We start from the raw sequence: 22,454 nt of genomic DNA, 5'->3' as shown, positions 1-22,454 counted from the left end.
AAAAATTTAGTGCAGTGCCTGGGACAAAAAATATTACCTGAATGCTGAATTAATTCATGATGAATGAATTAATGGAGTTGTGAGGATTAAAATAATGTGTGAAGGCACTTAATCCCATACCTGGAACTTTATAATCATTCATCATAAAAGGTATAATTGCAATTATTACTCTTACTATTATTCTTCTAGAATTTTTCCTATAAGTATGTAGAAAAATTTTTACAAAAATGAGACATACTTTAATTGCTGTTTCCTAATCTGCTCTTTACTCAATAATATATCACAGATATCTTTCCCTGTGAATATATCCCATATTTGGTTAATCAAAAATATAAAGTTCCAAAACAGACCAAATGTTACCATCATGACCACCACAACAAATAATGTCACCTAATTCCTTTCTAAACTACTGAATATGTGCTTTATTTGTTATTGGGTATATTAATTAATTAATTAAGTCAACAGTTGTTTCTTGGACACTTGCTATGTACCACACATAATCCTGTTGATGGGGAGAAAAAGATTAATAGGCCAAAGTCCTCATGGGCCAATCTGAAATATAAACAAATAATTTCAGCATAATTTAGGTGGCCTAGAGTTAAGGTGTGTATAAAGTGCTTTAGGCACAGAAAAGGGTCTGACTGGTTTTGCCTGAGGCAGGTAGGGAAGGCTTCAAGGAAGAAGCGACATTTGCTCCCAGTCTAGAATATTGGATACAGGCAACATGAAGGATTTGTCTATATTTGAATAAAGTATTTGATGCAAGGGTCAAAGTACTACTCTCAGAAAAAAAAATTCCAAATTAACATAATTGGTAGATAAAACATATGGATTTTAAAGCCGAAATCAGAGTTTCACTCCACATACTCTAGTTAGAATAGTTCTATCGCATGGCCCCAGACCTCCTGTCTATTTATGTGTGTTTGGTCTCAGGAGGACAAGAGGACAAAATGCGGGTGAGGACAGACTTATCACCTGAAAGGCTGACATTGACCTGATATGCAAAATTCAGCCACACTGTATATTGAAATGCTACAACAGTGGTTGGAAAAAGTCTCTGCCCCAAGCTCCTCTTATGCTCTTCCTGACAACCTGAACACCCGTATTCTTCACTTGGACTTCCCCCTCCTCCCTTCAGCTCCCCGTGATCTTGCAGCCAAAGTGTTATCTGGATTGGCAGGGAGCTTACAGGACCCTGTTCCAGTGCTACAGCTGGATTCTATTCTGAAATTAACTATCATCCCTGTCATCACTATAGGAAAATCTGTTTCTGATAGCAAGTCCTCTTGCAGTTGATTTATCTCCTTGTACAAAGAACAATTAAAGATATTCCGTGGTACAAACAATGCTTTGTTCGATGGCTGGTTGCTGCAACAAGGCTGGCCACGTGCCATATTGATCACAGCTCTTTAACAGGACTGGCCAGGTGACCACCTTTCTGTTTGTGCCAGCCTGATATAGGAATCCAGCCGCACTGGTAGGAAATATTGCTGGGAACTGCGAGGACAATGTAGCAACAGAAATGTGGCTGAAGAAGCTGAAATGTATACGGAGAATGATAAAGAGAGGGAGAGAGATAGACATAAAGATAGGGAGAAAGTGAGAATGAAGACAACTATCTCTGGGGGAAAAGGAGAAGAACAATCGGAAATACTGAAATGTTATATAGATGGGAGAAGCCTGGAGTGCCAGAGGGCTAGTAGAGACCTGATTTAACAAAGAAAACAAAAAAGATATGATCTCAGATTCATGCAGGCATTGAGGGGGTGGGGGAAGAAATGCAGTTTCAGGCTATGTATAAAAGGAAAGCTGGATAGAGGAAAAGAGGCATACTTATTTCTTTTCATGCACCTTGAATGGTTCATCTCACAAAAAATCCAAATAAACTAAAAGAAATCCCAATAAGGGCAATAAAAGCAAATAAGATTGTGAACAGACTCCATTGAATTGATTTGCAAAGAATCTGTACCTTCCAAATAATGAAAACTATTCACTAATGGTGTAGTCTTCATGAAAATGGTGAAAATTGAAGAAAGAACAAACAAAAATAAGCCATATTTTAGAGGATGTCATAAGATATTGTAGTATACCAGCTGGAGGTAGATAAATTATGTATTTTTTATTTCTCTGATCCTCATTTAAGGAAGCAGAGATTCAGAATTAGAAAGACTCATTCTTTTCTTGATACTGATGAACTGTTTCAATAGAAAATTTGTCTGTTAATTTGCCAAGCAAGGAGGTAGGGTTTAAACCTCATTTGCTTTGAGAATCAAGAAATGGATCATAAATGGATAACTAATAAGAACCTGCTGTATAAAAGAATAAATAAAATTAAATTAAAAAATTTAGGGCTTCCCTGGTGGCGCAGCGGTTGAGAGTCCGCCTGCCGATGCAGGGGACACGGGTTCGTGCCCCGGTCTGGGAAGATCCCACATGCTGCGGAGCGGCTGGGCCCGTGAGCCATGGCCGCTGAGCCTGCGCATCCGGAGCCTGTGCTCTGCAACGGGAGAGGCCACAACAGTGAGAGGCCCGCGTACCGCAAAAAAAAAAAAAAAAAAAAAAAAAAAAAAAAAAAAAATTTTAAAAAGAAATGGAGCATTCGCATTGTATCACCTTAAAATTAACTTAATCACCACAATGATTATTAGCACTGTGCTACTACTGAAAAAAAAATCATTTTTAGTATCAAATACTCACTTTGATAATTCTAGGATTACCTGTGTAGAGCATTTATTTTTGATGTTAATCATCTTTTTGTATTAAGGGTGCAAAAAGGATCTGAGTTTTCCATCAGTGTTGATTCACACTTCTGTTTGGCATGGAATTTGAGCTAAAAGTAATGACCACAGGTGCTTTCAAGCCCCGTACAACAATTATAATAATTAAATGCTTACCTTTTTTCTCTTTTAATAATTCCTTATATAAAGAGAAAAAGGAGGAACATTTAATTTTTAAGTTGTTATTATGGAACCTGAGTAATTTGCTTTGAAATATACTAAAATATCCTCTACACTTAACTCTTTCCATTCAAATCCCAGTGACTATAACACAGCGCAATGGTTGAGTTCAGAGTATTATAAACAAATCTAATTTGCAGAGCTTGACCTTTTAAAACCACTGAAAGTATCATTGATGTCATCACTATAGTGTAGCTTCTCTTCAACTCACAGCATTTTTTTTCTGGATTAAGATTTAATCATTCTAAGGCTTCCCTGATGGCACAGTGGTTAAGAATCCGCCTGCTAATGCAGGGGACGCGGGTTCAAGTCCTGGTCCGGGAAGATCTCACATGCCGCGAAGCAACTAAGCCCATGCACCACAACTACTGAGCCCGCGTGCCACAACTACTGAAGCCCGCGCACCTAGAGCCCGTGCTCCGCAACAAGAGAAGCCACCCCAATGAGAAGCCCACGCACCACAACAAAGAGTAGCCCCCGCTGGCCGCACCTACAGAAAAGCCCGCGTGCAGCAACAAAGACCCAACACAGCCAAAAATAAAATTAATTAATTAAAAAAAGATTTAATCATTCTATAATCCATTTCATTTCACCTCAGCCTTATCTCAGAAAAGACCAAAGACCAAAAACTGACTACTGTAGAGTTGTTAGGTAACAATGCCTAAGTGTAAAGAAACAGGACAGCCCTGACTATAATTGGCATATTTACTACATGACAGCCCATAACATCATTTGTCCTCCTCTAGTGCCTGCCATGCTTTAAGCAGTGGGGAAAAAAAAAGTTAAGCCCTCCAGATAATTAATTCAAGATCATCCATTGTTATTTTTCTGCTAAAGAGAGAGGAAGCATTCTCTCTGAGTTGATTATTTGAGGCTGGGAAAATCATGGTTTTAGCCCTTTATAGAATGAGCTTTATACAGAGAAAGCTCTCCATCCCAATCACAGAATGGAAATTAACTCCCACACAATCCACTATACAACTTCACGACCTCACAATTTTCTCCAAGAGGATCAGGCCAAAGAGTGTGGTAGGCTTTGCACAAAATGATACACTGTTGGTGAAAACATCTTATAATACAAGCTCAGGCTTCCCTGGTGGCACAGTGGTTGAGAGTCCGCCTGCCGATGCAGGGGACACGGGTTCGTGCCCTGGTCCAGGAAGATCCCACATGCCGCAGAGCGGCTGGGCCTGTGAGCCATGGCCATTGAGCCTGCGCGTCCGGAGCCTGTGCTCCGCAACCAGAGAAGCCACAACAGTGAGAGGCCCGCGTACCGCAAAAAAAAAAAAAAAATATTGCTAAGAGTTGCAAGAAAAATAAATTATTTAGCCAATAATATTGGCTAAAGATATTTTTACAAGGAGCCAATTTAGCCATTTAAAATATAACTACAAGGGTTAGAGGAGTACCAGGATTCCAGACGCTTTCCATTTGTAATAACAGCCTTCATGATCAACTTTCCTGAAAAGGGAGCCTTTGAGACTAAAGAGGAATTGGCAGAATCTTAGATTTTTTTTTAGTTTATGGATTAAGTAGATTACAAATTATAAACCACATATTAGAGCTATTATGCTTTTAAGAACTGAACTTTGCAGTCAATTCCCTAGTTTAAAAAGTAAGATTGTTCTTTATCCTTGAAATTTTAATAAAAAGTTTAAGAAATTATTCATTTTCTGTTTTGATGGAATTATCAGACCTTGTTGTATCTTGATTTTAGGGAGACATTTAACAAAGTCTTGCATCATGTTCTCATGAGCTAGATGAAAAAGTAGAAACGTGGGCTCTGATAATGGTAAATAAAAAGTATAGACTAATAGGTTGATGCCAAGGTGAAAGTAAGTCTGGTAATCTGCCTCAGGACGCTGCCTATGACCCTGTGCTCTTCAAATATTCCATCAGCTATTAAGCTGAATGGCTAATACCAAATTGTTTTTAATTTGAAGCATAGAAAGAAAGGCATATTACCCATGATTTGCATAAGAGTATAGAATGAACTTGTAAAAATGGTGATAGGAATAATAAAGCTACAAATGAGTAGCAACTTGAAAATATTAGGAACACCAAAACAGACTATTACAATTATGTTCTGACAAAAAATAGTGTTATGACTCTATTGAGAAGAGGAGGAAGGAGAAAAACTAAAGTGATGTAGATGACCTAAATCATCATCTATCATCTAGCAAATCTATAGCTAATGTGCAAAATATATAAATTAACAGCAAGTAGTAGCAACTTATCAGGAGTCCTAATGGTGGTAATTATTAGAAGAAAACAGCTAAAATAAGTAAAAGTGGTTATCTCTGAGGAGACAAATAAGGAGTAGCCTAGAAAGGATCAGGGCATTGATATTTGTATTTTAAGCCCTCAGAAGTATTGGAATTTTAATTTTTAATACATATGCATCTCTTAATTTGATAACAAATATATAAAAAGTTAAATTTAGATATTAACTCTCCCCCCCAAAAGGAATTATGCTTAACAACAGAAGTCCTCTCCCACTGAAAAGAAAGAAGAATCTTTAGAAAATGTCAAATTCCGGGTGTGGGGCAAGAAATGTACAAGGTGATGTTGAAACATCTTATCCTACTTGATGGCAAGGATGCTGTCAGAAAATACTAGGATAAGAATTCCCTGGTGGTGCAGTGATTAAGACTCGGCGCTTTCACTGCGGTGGCCCGGGTTCAATCCCTGGTCCGGCAGCTCGAACAACCACGAATTACTAAAGATGGAACAATTGAGCATGAAGATGAATAATGACCACAATGGACTGAAATACCTCAAATGTACTTAAATCCATTAGTTCATAATGATACTTAGAAACAACACTCTTTTTTTAATTTTTTTTTATATTTATTTTTGGCTGTGTTGGGTCTTGGTTTCTGTGCGAGGGCTTTCTCCAGTTGCAGCAAGCGGGGGCCACTCTTCATCGCGGTGCACGGGCCTCTCACTATCGCGGCCTCTCTTGTTGCGGAGCACAGGCTCCAGACGCGCAGGCTCAGTAGTTGTGGCTCACAGGCCTAGTTGCTCTGCGGCATGTGGGATCCTCCCGGACCAGGGCTCGAACCCGTGTCCCCTGCATTGGCAAGCATATTCTCAACCACTGCACCACCAGGGAAGCCCGAAACAACACTCTTTAATCACTTTGGAGGATGTTAGAGAACCAACTCTCATTATTTTGAAAACTGATAAACAGACAGGTTCAAACATTTATTGACTATTCTTCACAAACTATATCTCAGAATATAGGAGACCAAGGGAAGTTTTTCTTTATAAAATTATTCCAGCTAATAAATGAGGAAGGAATGACAGAATTAGATTGGTATCTTTTTGCCACCCCTAATAAGTCAATGGACCTACACAGTGGTCATTACTGGCTGCTAACATCACAAAGCAGAGACAAGAAACTATATACCTCCTGATGGAAATACATAACACTTCCTATGAGACAGTCTTGCCAAACACATTACACCTAAGTTTGATCAAGCCTCTAAATCTGACTGCCAGCCTGTAGAAAATACAGTATTGTGATCAACAAAATCCAGGCTAAGTATAACTCTATAGGAGGAGTGACTGGTTTTTTCAACAATAACAAAAAATTACAAGGAGAAAAGAGATGGATAAGAAACTTAGATATTAAAAAAGACTTGAGACTTCCCACTCAGTTGCAATGTATTGGCCATATCTGGATCCCAATTCAAACAAATTGTTAAAAAAAGAAAAGAAAAAGTTAAAAGAAAAATAAAGAACATTTATAAGGCAGTTGGGTAGATATAGATACTGACTAATGATATTAACAAATTTATATTAATGTTTTTAGTGAATAATGGTATGATTTTTTTTTTTTTTTTTTTTTTTGCGGTACGCGGGCCTCTCACTGTTGTGGCCTCTCCCATTGCGGAGCACAGGCTCCGGATGCGCAGGCTCAGTGGCCATGGCTCGCAGGCCCAGCCGCTCCGCGGCATGTGGGATCTTCCCAGACCAGGACAGGAACCCATGTCCCCTGCATTGGCAGGCGGACTCTCAGCCACTGTGCCACCAGGGAAGCCCTATGATTTTGTTTTTTTAAAGGTTCTTTCTTTCAGAGGCACATACTGAAATATTTACAGATGAAATATATATTGTCCAAGATTTACTTCAAAATAAACTGGATGGCCAGAGAAAATCAGTGTGGATATCAATGAAGCCAGATTGGGCAAACTGACAATGGATAATGATTGGGTGATGGATCATGGGTTTTTTATATTACTTTATTTGCTTTTTCATATTTGACATATTCTGTACTAAAAAGAATACACAGATGGAATAGGTGTTAGACTTGAAGATTAATAACTAAGAGGAAGTGGAATATCTCCACACTCTTCTGGCTTTTGTTGAGCAGTATGGCATTTCCCCCCCCAAAATGGCCACAGTAATATTTCCAGTCCACATGCTATTTCAGACCCCTAATCAACATCATCAAAAAGTAGAGTCTATTTTCCATTTCCTTGTATGCAGGTGGGCTTGTGACTACTTCAAACAATAGAGTTTGCTGTAAGTATTGCTACATCACTTTGAAGGCTAAGTCATAAAAAGGATACAGCTCGGCCTGGCTCCCTCTCTCTCAGGATGCTCACTCCTGGAACCCAGCTACCATGCTGTGAGGAAGCTCATACAACAGGAGAGGCCACATGTTGCTGTTCTGGCCATTAGTCTCTGCAAAGGTCTCAACAAACAGCTAGAATCAACTGCCAGACATGTGAATGAACCAGCATTCAGATTATTGCATCCCTAACCTTTGAGTCTTCCAACTAAGGCTCCCATATCTTGGATCAGAGAAGAGCCATCCCCACTCTACCTTGGCCAAATTTCTGACCCACTGAACCCTTAGCATAATAAATGGTCATTTTATGCCACCAAGTTTCCGGTTAATTTTTTACACAGCCTTATTATTATAGAGCAGACATTTAAAATACCCCTTACTAATGTAGGTAAGAATAGCTGTAAAATAAATGGATTTGTTGAGTTCTTCTTTTTCTTTTGGGCTTTAGGCATTAGGATTTTTGTCTTCTTGTGGAATAGGAATGGAATACAATCAAACTAAGGTAAGGTCATTCTATTTTTTTCTGGAACAAAAATGACGTTTTAAAGGGACACTGAATAGAGGGTCTACTCTTTAACTGAAGGGCTCACTCTAGTGTGGTGGTTAAGAGCACAGCTCAATAGTTAGAGAAGTTTAGGGTCCTAATGCCATTTGTTTCTTAATGTTCCATATTATCAAGTTTCAGATAATATCTACTTCATAAGGGTTTTGTGATGTTTAAATAAAATATCATGTACAATCCCCTTTTCACAGACTCCAGAGCTCAATAAGCCCCCAGTGAATGGCAGCCATCTTTACAGAGGAAGAGAATGAAATTTGTAATTTATTTTGGAGTAGTTCAAGGTTAGGAATAAAAAGGCAATGATTGGGTTTGAGTTTCAAATTTAAATGTCGAATAACCTTTTTTTAAACTTTAGGCACTGATATATTATACCCTTGGAAGCGCTGGAGGAAGCATGATATCCCAGATGATTTTGGTTTGTAATTAAATATTCTTGGGCCCAAATAGGTGTGTTATAAATATAGCATTGTCAAAATACTAAGAATTTATATGTGTTTTAGGGGTACAGATATTTGTCAGGAATCAGTGTTCTACAGAATTGCGAAGTTGCCCTAAGTCATTACAAGAAAGTGGCAGATTACAGTGAGTAATCCACATAATTTATTTTAAGATAAAGAGACTTGCCAAGCAATTAAAAAAACAAATCAATACTAGTTGAAATATTTATGAAAGTATTTAAAGACTGTGCTTTAACATCGGTTATAATACAATTCTTTTAATACAATGTAGAGTTTCTGATTTCTTAATAGTTACTTTTCCAAAAGTTTTAAATGATTGTACTCATCTTTTATTTTTGTTAGTTCATGTCGCCAAACAATTCTATTTTACTTGATCTTGTGATCTTCTTTCCTTAAACTGAGAATTTAAATATAACATGAATAAATATTAAGCAGTTTCTGTAATTCTAACATTTAGAATATGGGATGACTTGTTAAAAATTCCTGAAGAAATGGATGTAAGGTACATACCTTGGCAATCTCTATTGTTGCACTTGAGAACAATTCAAGTAACCATTATTCTATTACCCTATCCTTTGTCTACAAAACACAGAGCATGAGGTTAATATATATTCCTAGAATCATTTTCAAAGTTGCATGTAATATTTCCTCATGCAACATCACTGAACCAGACTACATAATAGAGTTTTAAATAAAAGTCTTCCAAGAAGTGAATAGGGTAAAGTCCATGGTTAATTTCTATGATCAGAATAACATCTGAATTTACATCTTTGACATTATTAGGATCTGAGAAAAGAAAGAAAAAAATTACTTTTGAATTAAAGATGTTATATATATCAAGATGTTTTTGTATGCCTAATGAAACTGGAATTATCAGATATATTTCAAATTGTGTATTTTGTTAGGTTTACTCAACCATATTTAAAATTTATTTTCAGACTATCCATAGGAAATAATTAAGAAGCGGTTCTTACTCTTGTTTTGTAGTTTCAATATACCCAGTAAAAGTGAGTGATAGAAGGAGTTGGTTGCCTTCTTCTGAAATCTGTCTTCTTTCCTGAGCCTGCTTGGCTAGGGTCTTACATATATTGATACAATATTTGTATAGGCTGCAAAAAATAAGTAGTGTCTTGTACTTTTCTGAGAACCAAATAAGCAAAATTAGCAACTTTCTATCTCCTAAGGGTATTTCTTTTCTGTTAGTAGACCAGATCTCTGCACAATTTAAAGAGAATAGGCCTAATAGTTTTTTCTGTAAGCTGACTGTTGTCTCTTACAGTCTGTGTATTCTGGCTACTCTCTGGCTTGTTTCTATTCACAGTTGCTGACAAATTGGAAAAAAGTGAAGGTGTTCCAGTGGAAAAAGTGAGACTAACGGAAAGTCCTGAAAATCTGAGTTCTAACAGTGAGATTTTGGACTGGGACATATACCAATACTATAAATTTTTGGCCGAAAGAGGAGATGTTCAGATACAAGTAATGTATACAGATGAGCTTGAATTTTTAGAACATGCAAATTACAAAGGGCTTAATTCTCTCTGAGTCCTAGAAGGGTTAACAATGCCCCATCCTGAATGGGAAAGGGAAGAGAACCCCCTCTTTGTTCTACTCCTTTTGTGTCTGTATCTTTCAGTTCCTTATAGCCTATGGGAGAGCCAGTTGCAATAGTAATGGCATTGTTTTTTGCATTTACTCCTAAAAAAATTATTACAAAAAAGAACTAGATTGTAATTATAGAAAAAAAGTACCATCCAATGTTGGTTTTAATATGAATGAATTCTTACCAGGATCCAGAAATACCCTGTCTTTGGAAATGGGAATGGAAATAGGACAGCATTTGTGTGACCTTTGAGAACCAAGAGTTAAGGCCACTAGGTTTGCATGCCCGGGTGTTGCTGTACATCACCAGGCCAGCTTTCTGGCCTTGCGGAAGCCATATGACCAACATCAACCATTTACCCAATAAAACACAGAATTGGGAACGGTTTCCTGCTTCTTTTTTAAGACATGCCAATTGTAGCAAACTGGATCAATATACTGCATTAAAATCATCAAGTAATTTTTTTCTTTTCTTTATTGAAATGAATATTACTGCTAAAATAATTGTCAAAACTCATCATTTCTAGGTATCTCTTGGACAGTTACATCTAACTGGGAGGAAAGGTCTAGATCAGGATTACTATGTAAGTCAATCTCAAGCTTCAGTCATGTGGGGTGGGAAGGATAATGGTGAGAGAGGTTGGCAGCGCCATGAAAGGTGAGAGGGTGGGTGGAAGAGTTGCTAGGGAAAGCCCGCTGATGCTTCCTTGGTCAGATCTGCTTCCCAGTTTTTGAGGAAGAACAAATTTCATTAGAGAAAGCACTTTTCCTACCTGTCTCCAAGTACAAAGGGGTAGAGGCCTGTGAAGGAGTAGCTGGGGCTGGGGAGTTTCCATGGTCCCACTGAACCGTCTCTCTTCCCACCCACACTCACTGTTGAACTGGGGTTAGGTGAGGAGGATACACCCATTCCCAAAGGCCAGCTGTGGAAAGTCTACCTGGGAGTTAACGCCTCAACCCCACTTGGCTAGATTAGAGGACAGACTGCTTCCAATATAATTAGGTATATTATTAATCATCTTTATACATTTACAAATCTCCTTTCAATCACTTTGCTTAATCTTACCTGATCCCAGTGAGGTTAAAAGATTAATTAACAATTCACATTTATGGTGGAGAAAAAAGCAAATAAACTTGACCTACACAGGATCCTCCTCAGTAAGATGCCAAAGACGTTGGATGAGATCTTGTCGTAATCCTGATTGTGGTTTCAAGGCCCTAGATCCCCACAGATCTGGGGAACTAACTGGGATTCTTTTAAAAGATGATTTTGCAGCCCTTGTCATTTTATACAAGCCATGTGCTCACTGTCTCAAAGGAACACACACTCTATTTCAACATAGTCACAATGGCTAAGCAATAGAAATAACTACTTTGTATGGCAGTTACATAAAAGACTGATCTGTTATTACTTTCTGTTTCACTTTATATTTTATTTTATGAATGTACCTTTGGTACCATAGTTTGTGTTTTATATGAGGTACTATACTCATTAGGTAAATGTCAAAGTTAATTTTATAAAATGTGATAAAATAGGTAACAATTGAAATAAGCATATGCATCCCAAGACAGCTCAACTGAAGGTCTTCAGATTTTTTAAAATCTTCGCAATAACTAAGGTTTTAGCTTCTTAGATGAGAAGTTCTGGATTCACATGATTCCAACATCAGATTTAAGCCTGCAATGAGTTTCTCCTGTTAACTATAAGATGCATAACTGAGAAGAATTCTCCATTTTCCATAAAGACAAAATTTGATTGTGAAGGTGCCCAAACCATGCCTATACGGAATGCCCACTAAGCTTTGCAGAGTACATAAGATCCCACAAAGCTAAGCATTGGGCTGGCCAAAAAGTTCATTCGGGTTTTTTCTGTATGATGGTACGGAAAAACCCGAATGAATATTATGGCCAACCCAATACTTCCAGTCAGCTCTAGCCACCATGAACACCAGATGGGAGCTGTAGCTGCCTCTAGGTGAGAATGAGATGCAATCCCAAGGCTGGCAATAGAAGAGTCTGGTGCTGTAGTGGCAACAGCTAGGCAGTTGGGTATCACCCAGGAGCCCAGTCAGGCTCTACTGTGGGCTCATTCACATTCATTATCTCTGTTTTACTGATGAGAAGCTGAGGCTGGAGAGATGAAGTAAATTGTTTCAAATCTCACAGCTTGGTAGTAAGATTGTTAAGAAGTAAAATTTGAACTCAGGATTTCCACATTCAAAGCCTGTGCTCTTTTCATTAAACTCTGCTTACTCTTGACCTGGGCAAAAACAAAACACAAATTAAAAAAACGCAGCCATTGAAATCGAGTTTCCTCATTTGTAAAGCAAGAAGAAGGAATGATATAATCACTCAGGTTTCTCCAAATTCTCTGATGGTATGTTGGGCCCCAATCTTCCCATCCAGACATCTAAAAAGGCTGGTTTAATTCCAGAACCATCCTAGTAGTTGGGCAAGCACAAGCTGGTCCTTCCTGCTTTCCCCAGCCTAATAAATCTGAACTTGCATGGAGGACTCCAGTCAAGGTATCAAGACTGATTGGCTTATATATCAGTTAGCTTAGGCTGCCATCATAAACCCCATTCCCAAAGTTAGGTGGCTTAAAACAACAACCATTTATTTAATTCATGATTTTGGCAGGTCAGTAGTTGTGGCTGGGCTCAGCTGAGTAATTCTTCTGGTCTGGTCCAGGCTCAGCTAATCTTGCCTGGGCTTACTCACACATGTATAGTTAGCTAGAGTTTTGGCCAAGGCTGGCCTAGTTATGATGGCCTCATCTGTGACAGCTAAGATGACTGGGTCTCTCTTCATGCTCTCATCCTCCAGCCAATTGGCCCAAGCTTTTCACATGACAGTCAAAGGTTCTACAATTTATTTATTTTTTTTGCGGTACGCGGGCCCCTCACTGTTGTGGCCTCTCCCGTTGCGGAGCACAGGCTCCGGATGCACAGGCTCAGCAGCTATGGCTCACAGGCCCAGCCGCTCTGTGGCATGTGGGATCCTCCCAGACTGGGACATGAACCCGTGTCCCCTGCATTGGCAGGCGGACTCTCAACCACTGCGCCACCAGGGAAGCCCAAGGCTTTTTAAAGAGAGAAGAGTTGTGTCCTAATAAGACACTTTGGAGAGTGTCTTCATTTCTCATTCCTGGGGCTTATTTCTTTTATTTCTCCATGTGGCCTCTGAAGAGAACTGATGGAAGGTCAGGATGAGGCCTAAGGAATGAGGCAGCAAGAGACAGGTCAGCTCCCATGCGTTCTAGACTGAGCATTTCATTTAACGTTATGATCCAGAGAGAATCAGAGGTTTTGCTGGCCCCCTTCAGTTTGATTTAGAAAGAATTGGCCTGAAGTTCACCTCTGCAGAAAGACCTGGGCTCAGCAGGCAGCCAGCTGTGTCTAGTCTTACTCCCTCTGCCTCATAAACATTAGGATGCTGTATATCCAATTCTGCCAATTACACAAACTGTCTTATGCAATAAGTACATACTGACAACATACAAGTGTACTTTTTAAAAATAATGGAGTATTTAGTTCGGCAGCTGGGATTTATCTGTCCTCCACAAAGCCACATGCCTATCATGCCTTTCCAAATGTGAGAAACAAGCCCTAACGTTCTAAAATTATATATATGAAATATATGTATTTATTTCCCAATCTTCAGGTTTGTGATTGAAATAGCACTTGGAGTAGTGCTTTAAACAAAGTGGGCATTTCATAGATAGTTTTTAATGCATGTTGAATGAAATAAAATTTAGTTCAAAAGCTATTTTGTATGATATGTTCATTACTGTCAATAATGTTGTTCCTTTTCTCTCCAGAAAGCATTATACTACTTCTTAAAGGCAGCAAAAGCTGGGAGTGCAAATGCCATGGCATTTATAGGAAAGGTACAAGCTTCATCTTGACCAATATTTTTCATTTCTTAAAGCCTCATAGTACCAGCTAATTGAACCCAGTGTAGGGTGACAGGGCTGCACACCTCTTTCATGGAAGCAGCTAAGTGGGGCATTTGGCTACAAACTGAGAGTAGCATTCTTGAGGTGACAGTTTGGGAAGAAGCCCCATACAATAGTGGTCTTTATCCAGGGCACCAAAAGCCGCCTTGAAAGTGAATGTGGCCCAGGGCTCCTGGCTGAGTGTAGCTCAGAGCCCCTCTGTTGAGCCCTTGGTGGGTAACAGGAGATCTGGGCTAGTTGTACATCAAAGATTGGGACAGGCCTCCACCCATCGAGGTACCTCCTTCCTCCATCCCTGGAATGAGAACCAGCTCCATACTGACCGAAACCCAGCTCCTCCCTGACTGATGGGAGGAGCTGTTGTGGAGTGTCCCTCTGGAGAGGCATCTTCTTCTCTCCTTCAAAGACTACTAACACCCCTGTGTGCTGTCCTTGGCTCCCTGCAGCCAGTCTGCATCAGTAACCATGGGGACAAGTGCCCTGCTTCCAGAGGGCTACATACAGTAAATTTAGATGCAAGGAAGCATGAAAAAACACAGATAGGATCCTTTTTTTTTTTTGCCCTTGGTCAAGGGCACTCCAGAATGTATGTAATAGATTGTATCCTTAGTTTTTCCGTTTATAAAAATTGAGGTGAAATTCAAATAACATAAAATTAACCATTTTAAAGTGTACACTTCAGTGGCCTTTACTACATTCACCATGTTGTGCAACCATCACCTCTATGTAGTTCTCAAAGATTTTCATCACCCTCAAATTCCTTAGTTTTTACACCTTTTCATTTATTTTATTTTATTTTTTTGTAGATGTATTTAGAAGGGAATGTTGCAGCACCACAAAATAATGCTACCGCTTTCAAATACTTTTCTATGGCAGCTAATAAGGTATGTATTCAGCCCATTTCTGTAAACATATTAAAACACTTGCTTTTCATTACATGCAGACTGGTGCTGAAGAGTTAAGTCCAAAACCCCATGCCAGACTAATGGGCCTGGGAGGAGTTTAGGGTCCCGGGGAAGAAAAATATCGTTGACAATAAAATATGGGGTGGGAGTAGGCAGAGACACGTCTCGCCTTCTTGGTAAATGGAAAATGGCAGTGTCTTGTGCTGTCCTAGCTGGAGGCCAGACAGAAGCTCAGCTCTCCCCTCCCCCATGCAGTAGATGAGGCCATCTAGCTCAGGAAACAGGAAACAAAAATGAGGACCGAGGAGGGGAAAACTCAGTCGGTAGCTGCAGTAAGTTGAGTACAAAGACAACCAAGAAATGCCCAGTTTTTTCTCCTTTGATCTTACCCAAAGGCTCTGGCTCAGGCAGAAGGTTGTCGGGCAGCCAGGACAATATGATTGAGAGGGTGGCGCTGGAGACAGAATCCCTGGTTTGAATGCCAGTCCTTCAACTTACTAGCTGTGTGACCATGGACAAGTTACTTAACCTCTCTGTGCATCAATTTTCCTATCTATAAAATGAGAACATAGGAAAATTTGCCTCATATTGTTGTTGTCAGGGTTTAGTGAGTTAATAGTTATATGCCTCATATTGTAAAGTACCTAAAGCAGTGCCTGGCACATAGTAAATGTTGTGTGTCAGCTATTATCTTTCGAAGTCTGGGGCCAGTAACGTAGAATGAAGTTCAAAGCATATCCAAGGCAGAATGGATTGGATCTGTGAGGAAATATAGAAATAGTGTAGTGTGGCTCCTGCCAGTGAAGTTCTTGCCTTGGTTCCTAAATCAGTGAGGCTGATATCTGTCAGGTGAAATTTAGCAGACTCCCCTAAACCCCTGTAGTGCATAAAGAACGTCCTCATGGCAACACTCACCAACCTAACGCTGGAGAACAGCCTTGATAAACTTTCTAATCCTGCACAGTAGGAAGCCTTTTGTTGTCTTCCACTGTCTTACAGCAACACAGGCAGTAGAGATGTACTCAAATGGAGAATATTTTCAACTGTTCTCGGTTTTTAGAAGCCCACACGCTGCTTCAGGAGCCTATTTATAAATGACTAGCACCTCGGAGCTGCTGCTATTGTGGTTTAAATTACTGAGAAGGCTGGTATTCGGCTCCTCTCCCATGTAATTTATATGAAATTGTTGCTCAGCAAGACAGTCATCCAGAGTACCATTAGATTAGGATGACAAGGAGAGCAGACTGAAAAAGAGGTGGGATAATGTAACAGAGGAAGATCTCACGTAACTGGGCAAATAATGCTGATTTGTCAGCGCAAAGGAATAATGCCAGGGAGCTGAGTGTGTAAATTAACCCAGCTCCCCCAAGCTATTCAAGGGCTGTGTAACCAGTAGTGATCTGACCTACTCGTGTTCTAAACCTGAGCTACCTTCCTTTATGGAGGAAATCTAAATTAAGGTCATTATTATGAATGGCATCAGGTGGACATAGCCATGTAATCCTTTACCATCTCCTGGACAGTTTATTAGATTTCTCACTTGGGGTCACTATCAAAGTAAAGAGCTTCTGCCTCTCACTCTTGCACACCCATACTCTTCTTTTACAACTTTTATTTAAACTGTTGCTTTTTAAATTTGTTTTTAAGTCATATCAGTACCAGGATGCAAAGCTATAGACTCTATGACTTCTTGTGTCTTACTCAGAAACATGAACAGTTGTCCTGTGTGATGTTGGGCCCAAGTTGGACCATATTCTTCTGGTTTCCTCTCTCACACCTCTGAACACATCAGGCCCATCCCCATCTTCACACTTCTTTCCCCCCTTCCCAGAATCCCCCATTCTGAATACCCAGCCCCCAGAGCAGAGCTCAATCCTCTCTCCCTCCACAAAGCCCCCACCTACTCCCTTGGCACACATCTTTTCCCTCTTCTGAACTTGCCCTGTGTTCACTCTGTGTACTGCTAGACACTTTACTGCTTCTACCCCGTGCCTTCTCTCCTCCTACTGTCTGAAGGCCAAGTCTTTTCACCTAGAGGAGGCCAGCGGTCTTAATGCCTTGTAGGGAGTTCATCAAATATTTGCCAAATATGACCTTCTGGTCCCTAAGTTCATGTCAGTTAACCTGAGCAAGAGCATTGAGCCCTAAGGCAGAAGTTATGTATGGGTGGGGGGGACGTGATTTGCCTGCACATATATTTTGTTTGGCTCAGAAAAAGTTTTAAAAATTAGGAAATTTCATATCAAAATCTGGATGTCCAGCTTTTCCTGGAAAATGAGAAGAACTGTCCACATGAGGCGGCCTTTCCACGTGATGACAGCTGGCTGCAGCAGAGAGCCGGGGAAGTGCTGCTGCCTTTGGACAGGGCAGGTGCTCTCTGGTTTGCCTCAGTCTCCACCACTCCCCCATCACTGGGCTTAATGTACTTCTTACATTACTTGCATGGCTCTGGAGGTATCTGAGTTGGCCACTCCTGAGCTGAACATTCTAAACAGATACTCTGGGCCTTAAACAGTTGGTGAGTCATCCAATGAGCCCCTGGTTTCCCAAGGATTCTCTTAGAGAAAGAAAGAAATTTGTCCCTAGTGTTCTAACCTTTCTCCTCCTTCTCCCTTCCTCTTTCCTTCCTCTCATTTCCCTTCACTCCCATTTTTTTCTCAACATCTAAATGAAGATAGTTAAAAGGAGACAGACTCACTAGACTTTACCACATGGATCACACCAGGCCTTACTATCCCCAGGGCAGTCTATCCTAAAACTCCTGGAACCACAGGTAGATGTAGTCAGGGGAGAAGAGGGAAGAGGATAGTAGACATATACCAGCTGTTTTAAATACAGGTGGACCGTCCTCAAGAATTCTTACAATAGCTGGCCCTTTGACATGCATAGGCTCAAAGTTTGGAGTCTTGAAATAGTTGTTGAATTATGCCTTCTCTAGTTATGTGCTATTCCTGTATCACCGAGGAATATTCTGGCTGCATCAGCAATAATTACATTTCAATTATTAAATTATTAAAACTAATTACAAATAAATACATTTAAGTGGTAAAAAGAAATTTGGAGAGTTTTCTATCAGAACTTAAGTCCCTGAGGAAATACTATAAACCTTACAAGCAGTAACAGTGCTTTACCATCCATAAGAGCTAGATTGAAATTCATAGAGTCTCCAAATGTTATTTGGCCATTTATGTCAACCTCCTTTGACCAAAGTAGGTAACAAGTGTCTAGATAGACTTCTCCCTTCTGAAAAACTCCTACACATCCTTTAAGACCCAGCTCAAATGTCAACACCTCCGACAACTCAATCTGCTCAGTCCCTAGTCTCACCCACTGTCACCTAGCCTCCCTCTTCTAGGTGCCCACAACACTCTTTATCTGTTTCTACTATAGGACTTACCACATTTGACATGATTAAGAGGTCCTACCTAGTGGCTCAGAGCCCAGGAGCCTATAAGGCAGGGATCATGATTTATTGATCTTTTGACTTTCACCTCCTACCTCTGCCCAATGCCTGTTACGGAGTCACACACAAAACAAGCACTAAATAAATGCTGAATGAAAGATTGGAGGAAAGATTTGACTTTCATCTCCCTCTTTTCTAGTCAGAGGTGGGTTATGAAAGTGTGAAAGGAGAAGCTAGAGAGGGTCAGAATAACACCAACTGCCTGATTCACCTGCCTTAGTTCATCTCCTACCGGCTGCATTTCAAATATTGTGAATGATTTTACAATACTTTTCCGTATGGTGAATTCTTCTGGGACTTTACTTGGATTCTTAAACTTGTTCCAGAGCAATGCCATTGGTCTTCATGGGCTCGGTCTTCTTTACTTTTATGGGAAAGGAGTTCCTGTGGTAAGTTAAATAATTTTCTTATCTTTTTCAACATTTCTAGCAATTTATTAGGGTGAAATTCATGATCACTGATTAATCTAAAGGAATTAGTCTCTATTACGTGGTTTGCCAAGGTATCATATCTGGTAATAGAGAATAAAATAATTCAGTGAAATATTTGCCAAAGAGACATAGAACAAGCTTGTGACAAGAATAACAACCCTAATTATATCTTAGAATCATAGATTCTAAGTAACCTTAGAAATCCTCTAAGCCGTGAGGATTTTTTTCATACAGAAATTTATCTTCTTACTTTAACTTCTGTCTTTTGAGTGACCTTCCCCCAATATCTAACAAAACCTACTGTCAATGTAGGAAAAGACATAATTTACAATGAAAATAAGATAATTATTTCTTAATAGAATCTAATATAATAATGAAATAAAATGTATAATACTTCTGATACTACTTTAATTAACCTAAATCACATAGGGCACTAACTATGCTCTTAAAAAATGTGGAAGGCAATTGTTACCATGGAGTTATGCATGTACCTTTGAGTAACAAAGTGTAATTATCTTGCAGAATTATGCAGAAGCACTTAAATACTTTCAGAAAGCTGCAGAGAAGGGATGGCCAAACGCACAGTTTCAGTTAGGCTTCATGTACTACTGTAAGTGCTACACATATGGCTGCTTTACTTAGAATGATAAATGCAAAGTCTGCTCCTTTTTTAAGATAAATCAAAGGGTTGGTGTAAGTGGTTTAGATAGAACATTCAGGCAGCAATTTGAGGAGGAATTTGAAGAAGACAGGAGGAAAAGGACATTTGGGGAAGGAGGCAATGAGGTGCAACCAGAAACCTCACCTTTGAAAATTTTAGGTTTGAAGTGCCTTGTGACACCCAGTGCACAGCCCAGAAACAAGTATGAAACTCACAAGAAAGGTAAAACTTGGAGAGAAAGATTTGGGGAGACATCAACATACAGGCATTAGTAAGAGTAACTGAGGTTGCAGAGGGAAAGGAGACAGAGTGTGAGAGGAAGGAGAGTGGGCCATGGTGAGAAATCTGGTGATCCTTGGTGCCATGTTGAAAAGATGGGCAGAGAAAGAGTGGTCACAAGAAGACTGAAAAAGCATGGCCATTTGATTTGTAATTATAGTATTATCTGGCCCAAGATAGGTGGTGCTCCTTATTTTGGGCCAGATAATACTATAATTCCAAATCAAATAACACAGTCCAATGGCATCAGCTCAATGGTTGCAATATATGCCATTGTTTAATCTATGGTCCTCATTTATCTTTGATCAAGATAAAAAATGTAACTATCCTTATTAAGTTGACTAATACTTTGCATCACAATTATGGCTAGGACTAATACTGTAGCACTATTCCCAGAAAAATGATTCCATAAAAACATCCGAGTTTCAGATCAAAGTGAAGTGTTAATTCTCAAGTGGTACTAAGGGTTAAGAGTCTTATTTCAAAACAGTGGTTCATATACATTTTGGTTCTTATACATACCTTTGTGAATCTGATGAAGTATAAACCTTCCCCTTCAGATATGTGTGTAAGGACACGTGTACACACACACACACCCCCAAAAAAATGTTGGATACATTTCAGAAACTTACATTCCCTGAAGCCTATCCATGAATTCCAGGTAAAGAATCCCTTCTCTGAATATTTTCTAAGCTTTAGAAAGCTTTGAGAAAAATCACAATAGTTTGGTCCTAAAATAACCAAAAAGTTGTCCAGGGGCAATGATTCGATGCTCTATTCCTAGTGGGTTTTCTTTTATTTTTGAGAAATTTATTTTCTCCAAATTGGCTCATGTCTATTAAAAGAATATCTAAGGTGTATACAGCATTATTTGATTTTCAGAGTACTGGCATATGATGCCATATGACTTACCTTGGGGCTTTTGCATAATATACATCAGTTGAATTACATTTTAAACTCATGCGATCTTCTCAACAATTCTAGAAGGTTTCAATCTCATTAATGGATAGGAACCTCAAATACAGAGGTATCCATGATGAGTTGGCTAGTCAGCATGAGATTGAAAAAGAGACTCAGAATGCTTGCTCTGATACCAGTCCCTTTTCTTTGGGCTATGTTGCCAACCAATATTTTAAATAAATAAATAGCAACAACAATAATAAAATAGTTATTATTTGCTGAGCAGTTCTATGCATTGAGCTAAAAATTGCTAAAAAACCATGAATTTCAAACCAGAATTTTACATGTGGATTTACACTGAATGATGATCTTTAACAAACAACGTGAACACATTCTTCATCATCTGGTGATTGTCCTAACACTGAGTATTGCTACTCCATTTTAGTGTTCAAGCTTGCATTAATGCCTGCCATTGTGAAAGCCAAATAATTCCATGGCATCCCACAGCAAGAGAGGTTTCTGGCAGTTCAAATATAAAAATGTAATGAGAGATCTGTGTTCACAGGGCACATAGTGGTTTGAGAAATCTGCTCAATAAATGTTTGTTGTTGATTGAATACTTAGTTTCGAAAATAATATTTAACTTTTCTTCCAGAATACCAATTTAGCAGGAAACATTATCATAAGTATAAAGAAATCGTTTCCACTCCCAGAAATAAATGGATTAAATTCCCATTTAATGCAGATTTTAATTCCCTAAAAATACTAACCTTAGTGCTAATCTTTAGCAATTAATTTAAATTGGCATGTAAGAATTTCTTGCTGGAAGAATTTTGATAAATTATGAGACTAACCTGAGCTATCAAACAAATCCTTGGAGTTTTACATTTCATTTTGTACGACATATTTATGCGAGTAAACCTTTTTTTGCATTGGAAACAGTGAAGCCAAAATGCTGAAAATTATGGAGGCTGACATGAAGCCTCATCATATTAATATTAAATTCAACATCAGTGATTTATTGTCACAAACAACATTATCTGTCATGTTAAACAAATGCTGTTAACTTATACTATGTTTTTATTTGATTTGTGTGTCCATTTTGATTTTTAAATATTTATTGTTGAATAAGGCCTGCAAGTGTGAACAACTTATTTCTAAATTTAGGTTTATATGTTTGAATAATATTATAATAAAATTTTAAATCAAAAAAAAAAAGCATGGTCAGAGGAATGGGGTGAGGAGGAGGTGACCTTAAGTAGGACAAGGGATAGAACTTTCAAGAAAGAGTAAATGAATGAGCACCCCTTTGAAATTCAGTGAAAGGCCTAGTTCTCACTTTTCAAAAAAAAAAAAAAACTAAGAAAGGGCCAAGTATCTGTGGGATCTGTCAATAAGGAGGATTTTGTGAGGTCATTGAACTGGTTGGGATGGAAGCCAGATACAGTGGGTTGAGGTGTAAATGGAAGGTGAGGAAGTAGATGGGTAAAAATATTCTTGGAAGTAGTGTGCCTTTAAATGGAGGAGAGAAGGGCGATAGTAGCATGAGGGGGACCGAGAATCAAGAGGGAGTTGTTTTTAAGATGGTGAGAGACCTGTGTATAGTTTTTGGCAGAAAAAAGAGAGCCAGCCAGTGGAGGTGGTTAATGTGTCATGGGGGAGATGAGATAACTGATGAAGAGGCTCTGGGAATATTTAGGTG

At 39.0% G+C, this 22,454-nt stretch overlaps 1 protein-coding gene across 1 annotated transcript in view; it reads left to right on the top strand.

Moving 5' to 3' along the window:
- The window catches only part of SEL1L2 (SEL1L2 adaptor subunit of SYVN1 ubiquitin ligase), a 43,852-nt gene that overhangs the window by 5,774 nt on the left and 15,624 nt on the right, over positions 1-22,454 (top strand). Inside the window, exons 3-11 of the mRNA XM_060078471.1 lie at positions 7,985-8,038; positions 8,454-8,513; positions 8,599-8,680; positions 9,878-10,032; positions 10,683-10,739; positions 13,976-14,044; positions 14,920-14,997; positions 18,808-18,870; positions 19,435-19,522. Coding sequence (XP_059934454.1) covers positions 7,985-8,038; positions 8,454-8,513; positions 8,599-8,680; positions 9,878-10,032; positions 10,683-10,739; positions 13,976-14,044; positions 14,920-14,997; positions 18,808-18,870; positions 19,435-19,522 — 706 coding nt within the window. The remainder of the gene's footprint in view (positions 1-7,984; positions 8,039-8,453; positions 8,514-8,598; positions 8,681-9,877; positions 10,033-10,682; positions 10,740-13,975; positions 14,045-14,919; positions 14,998-18,807; positions 18,871-19,434; positions 19,523-22,454) is intronic.

The sequence above is a fragment of the Mesoplodon densirostris genome, chromosome 16, assembly GCF_025265405.1.
Source record: "Mesoplodon densirostris isolate mMesDen1 chromosome 16, mMesDen1 primary haplotype, whole genome shotgun sequence".
Lineage (NCBI taxonomy): Eukaryota > Metazoa > Chordata > Mammalia > Artiodactyla > Ziphiidae > Mesoplodon > Mesoplodon densirostris.
This window is presented reverse-complemented; position numbering and strand designations above follow the sequence as displayed.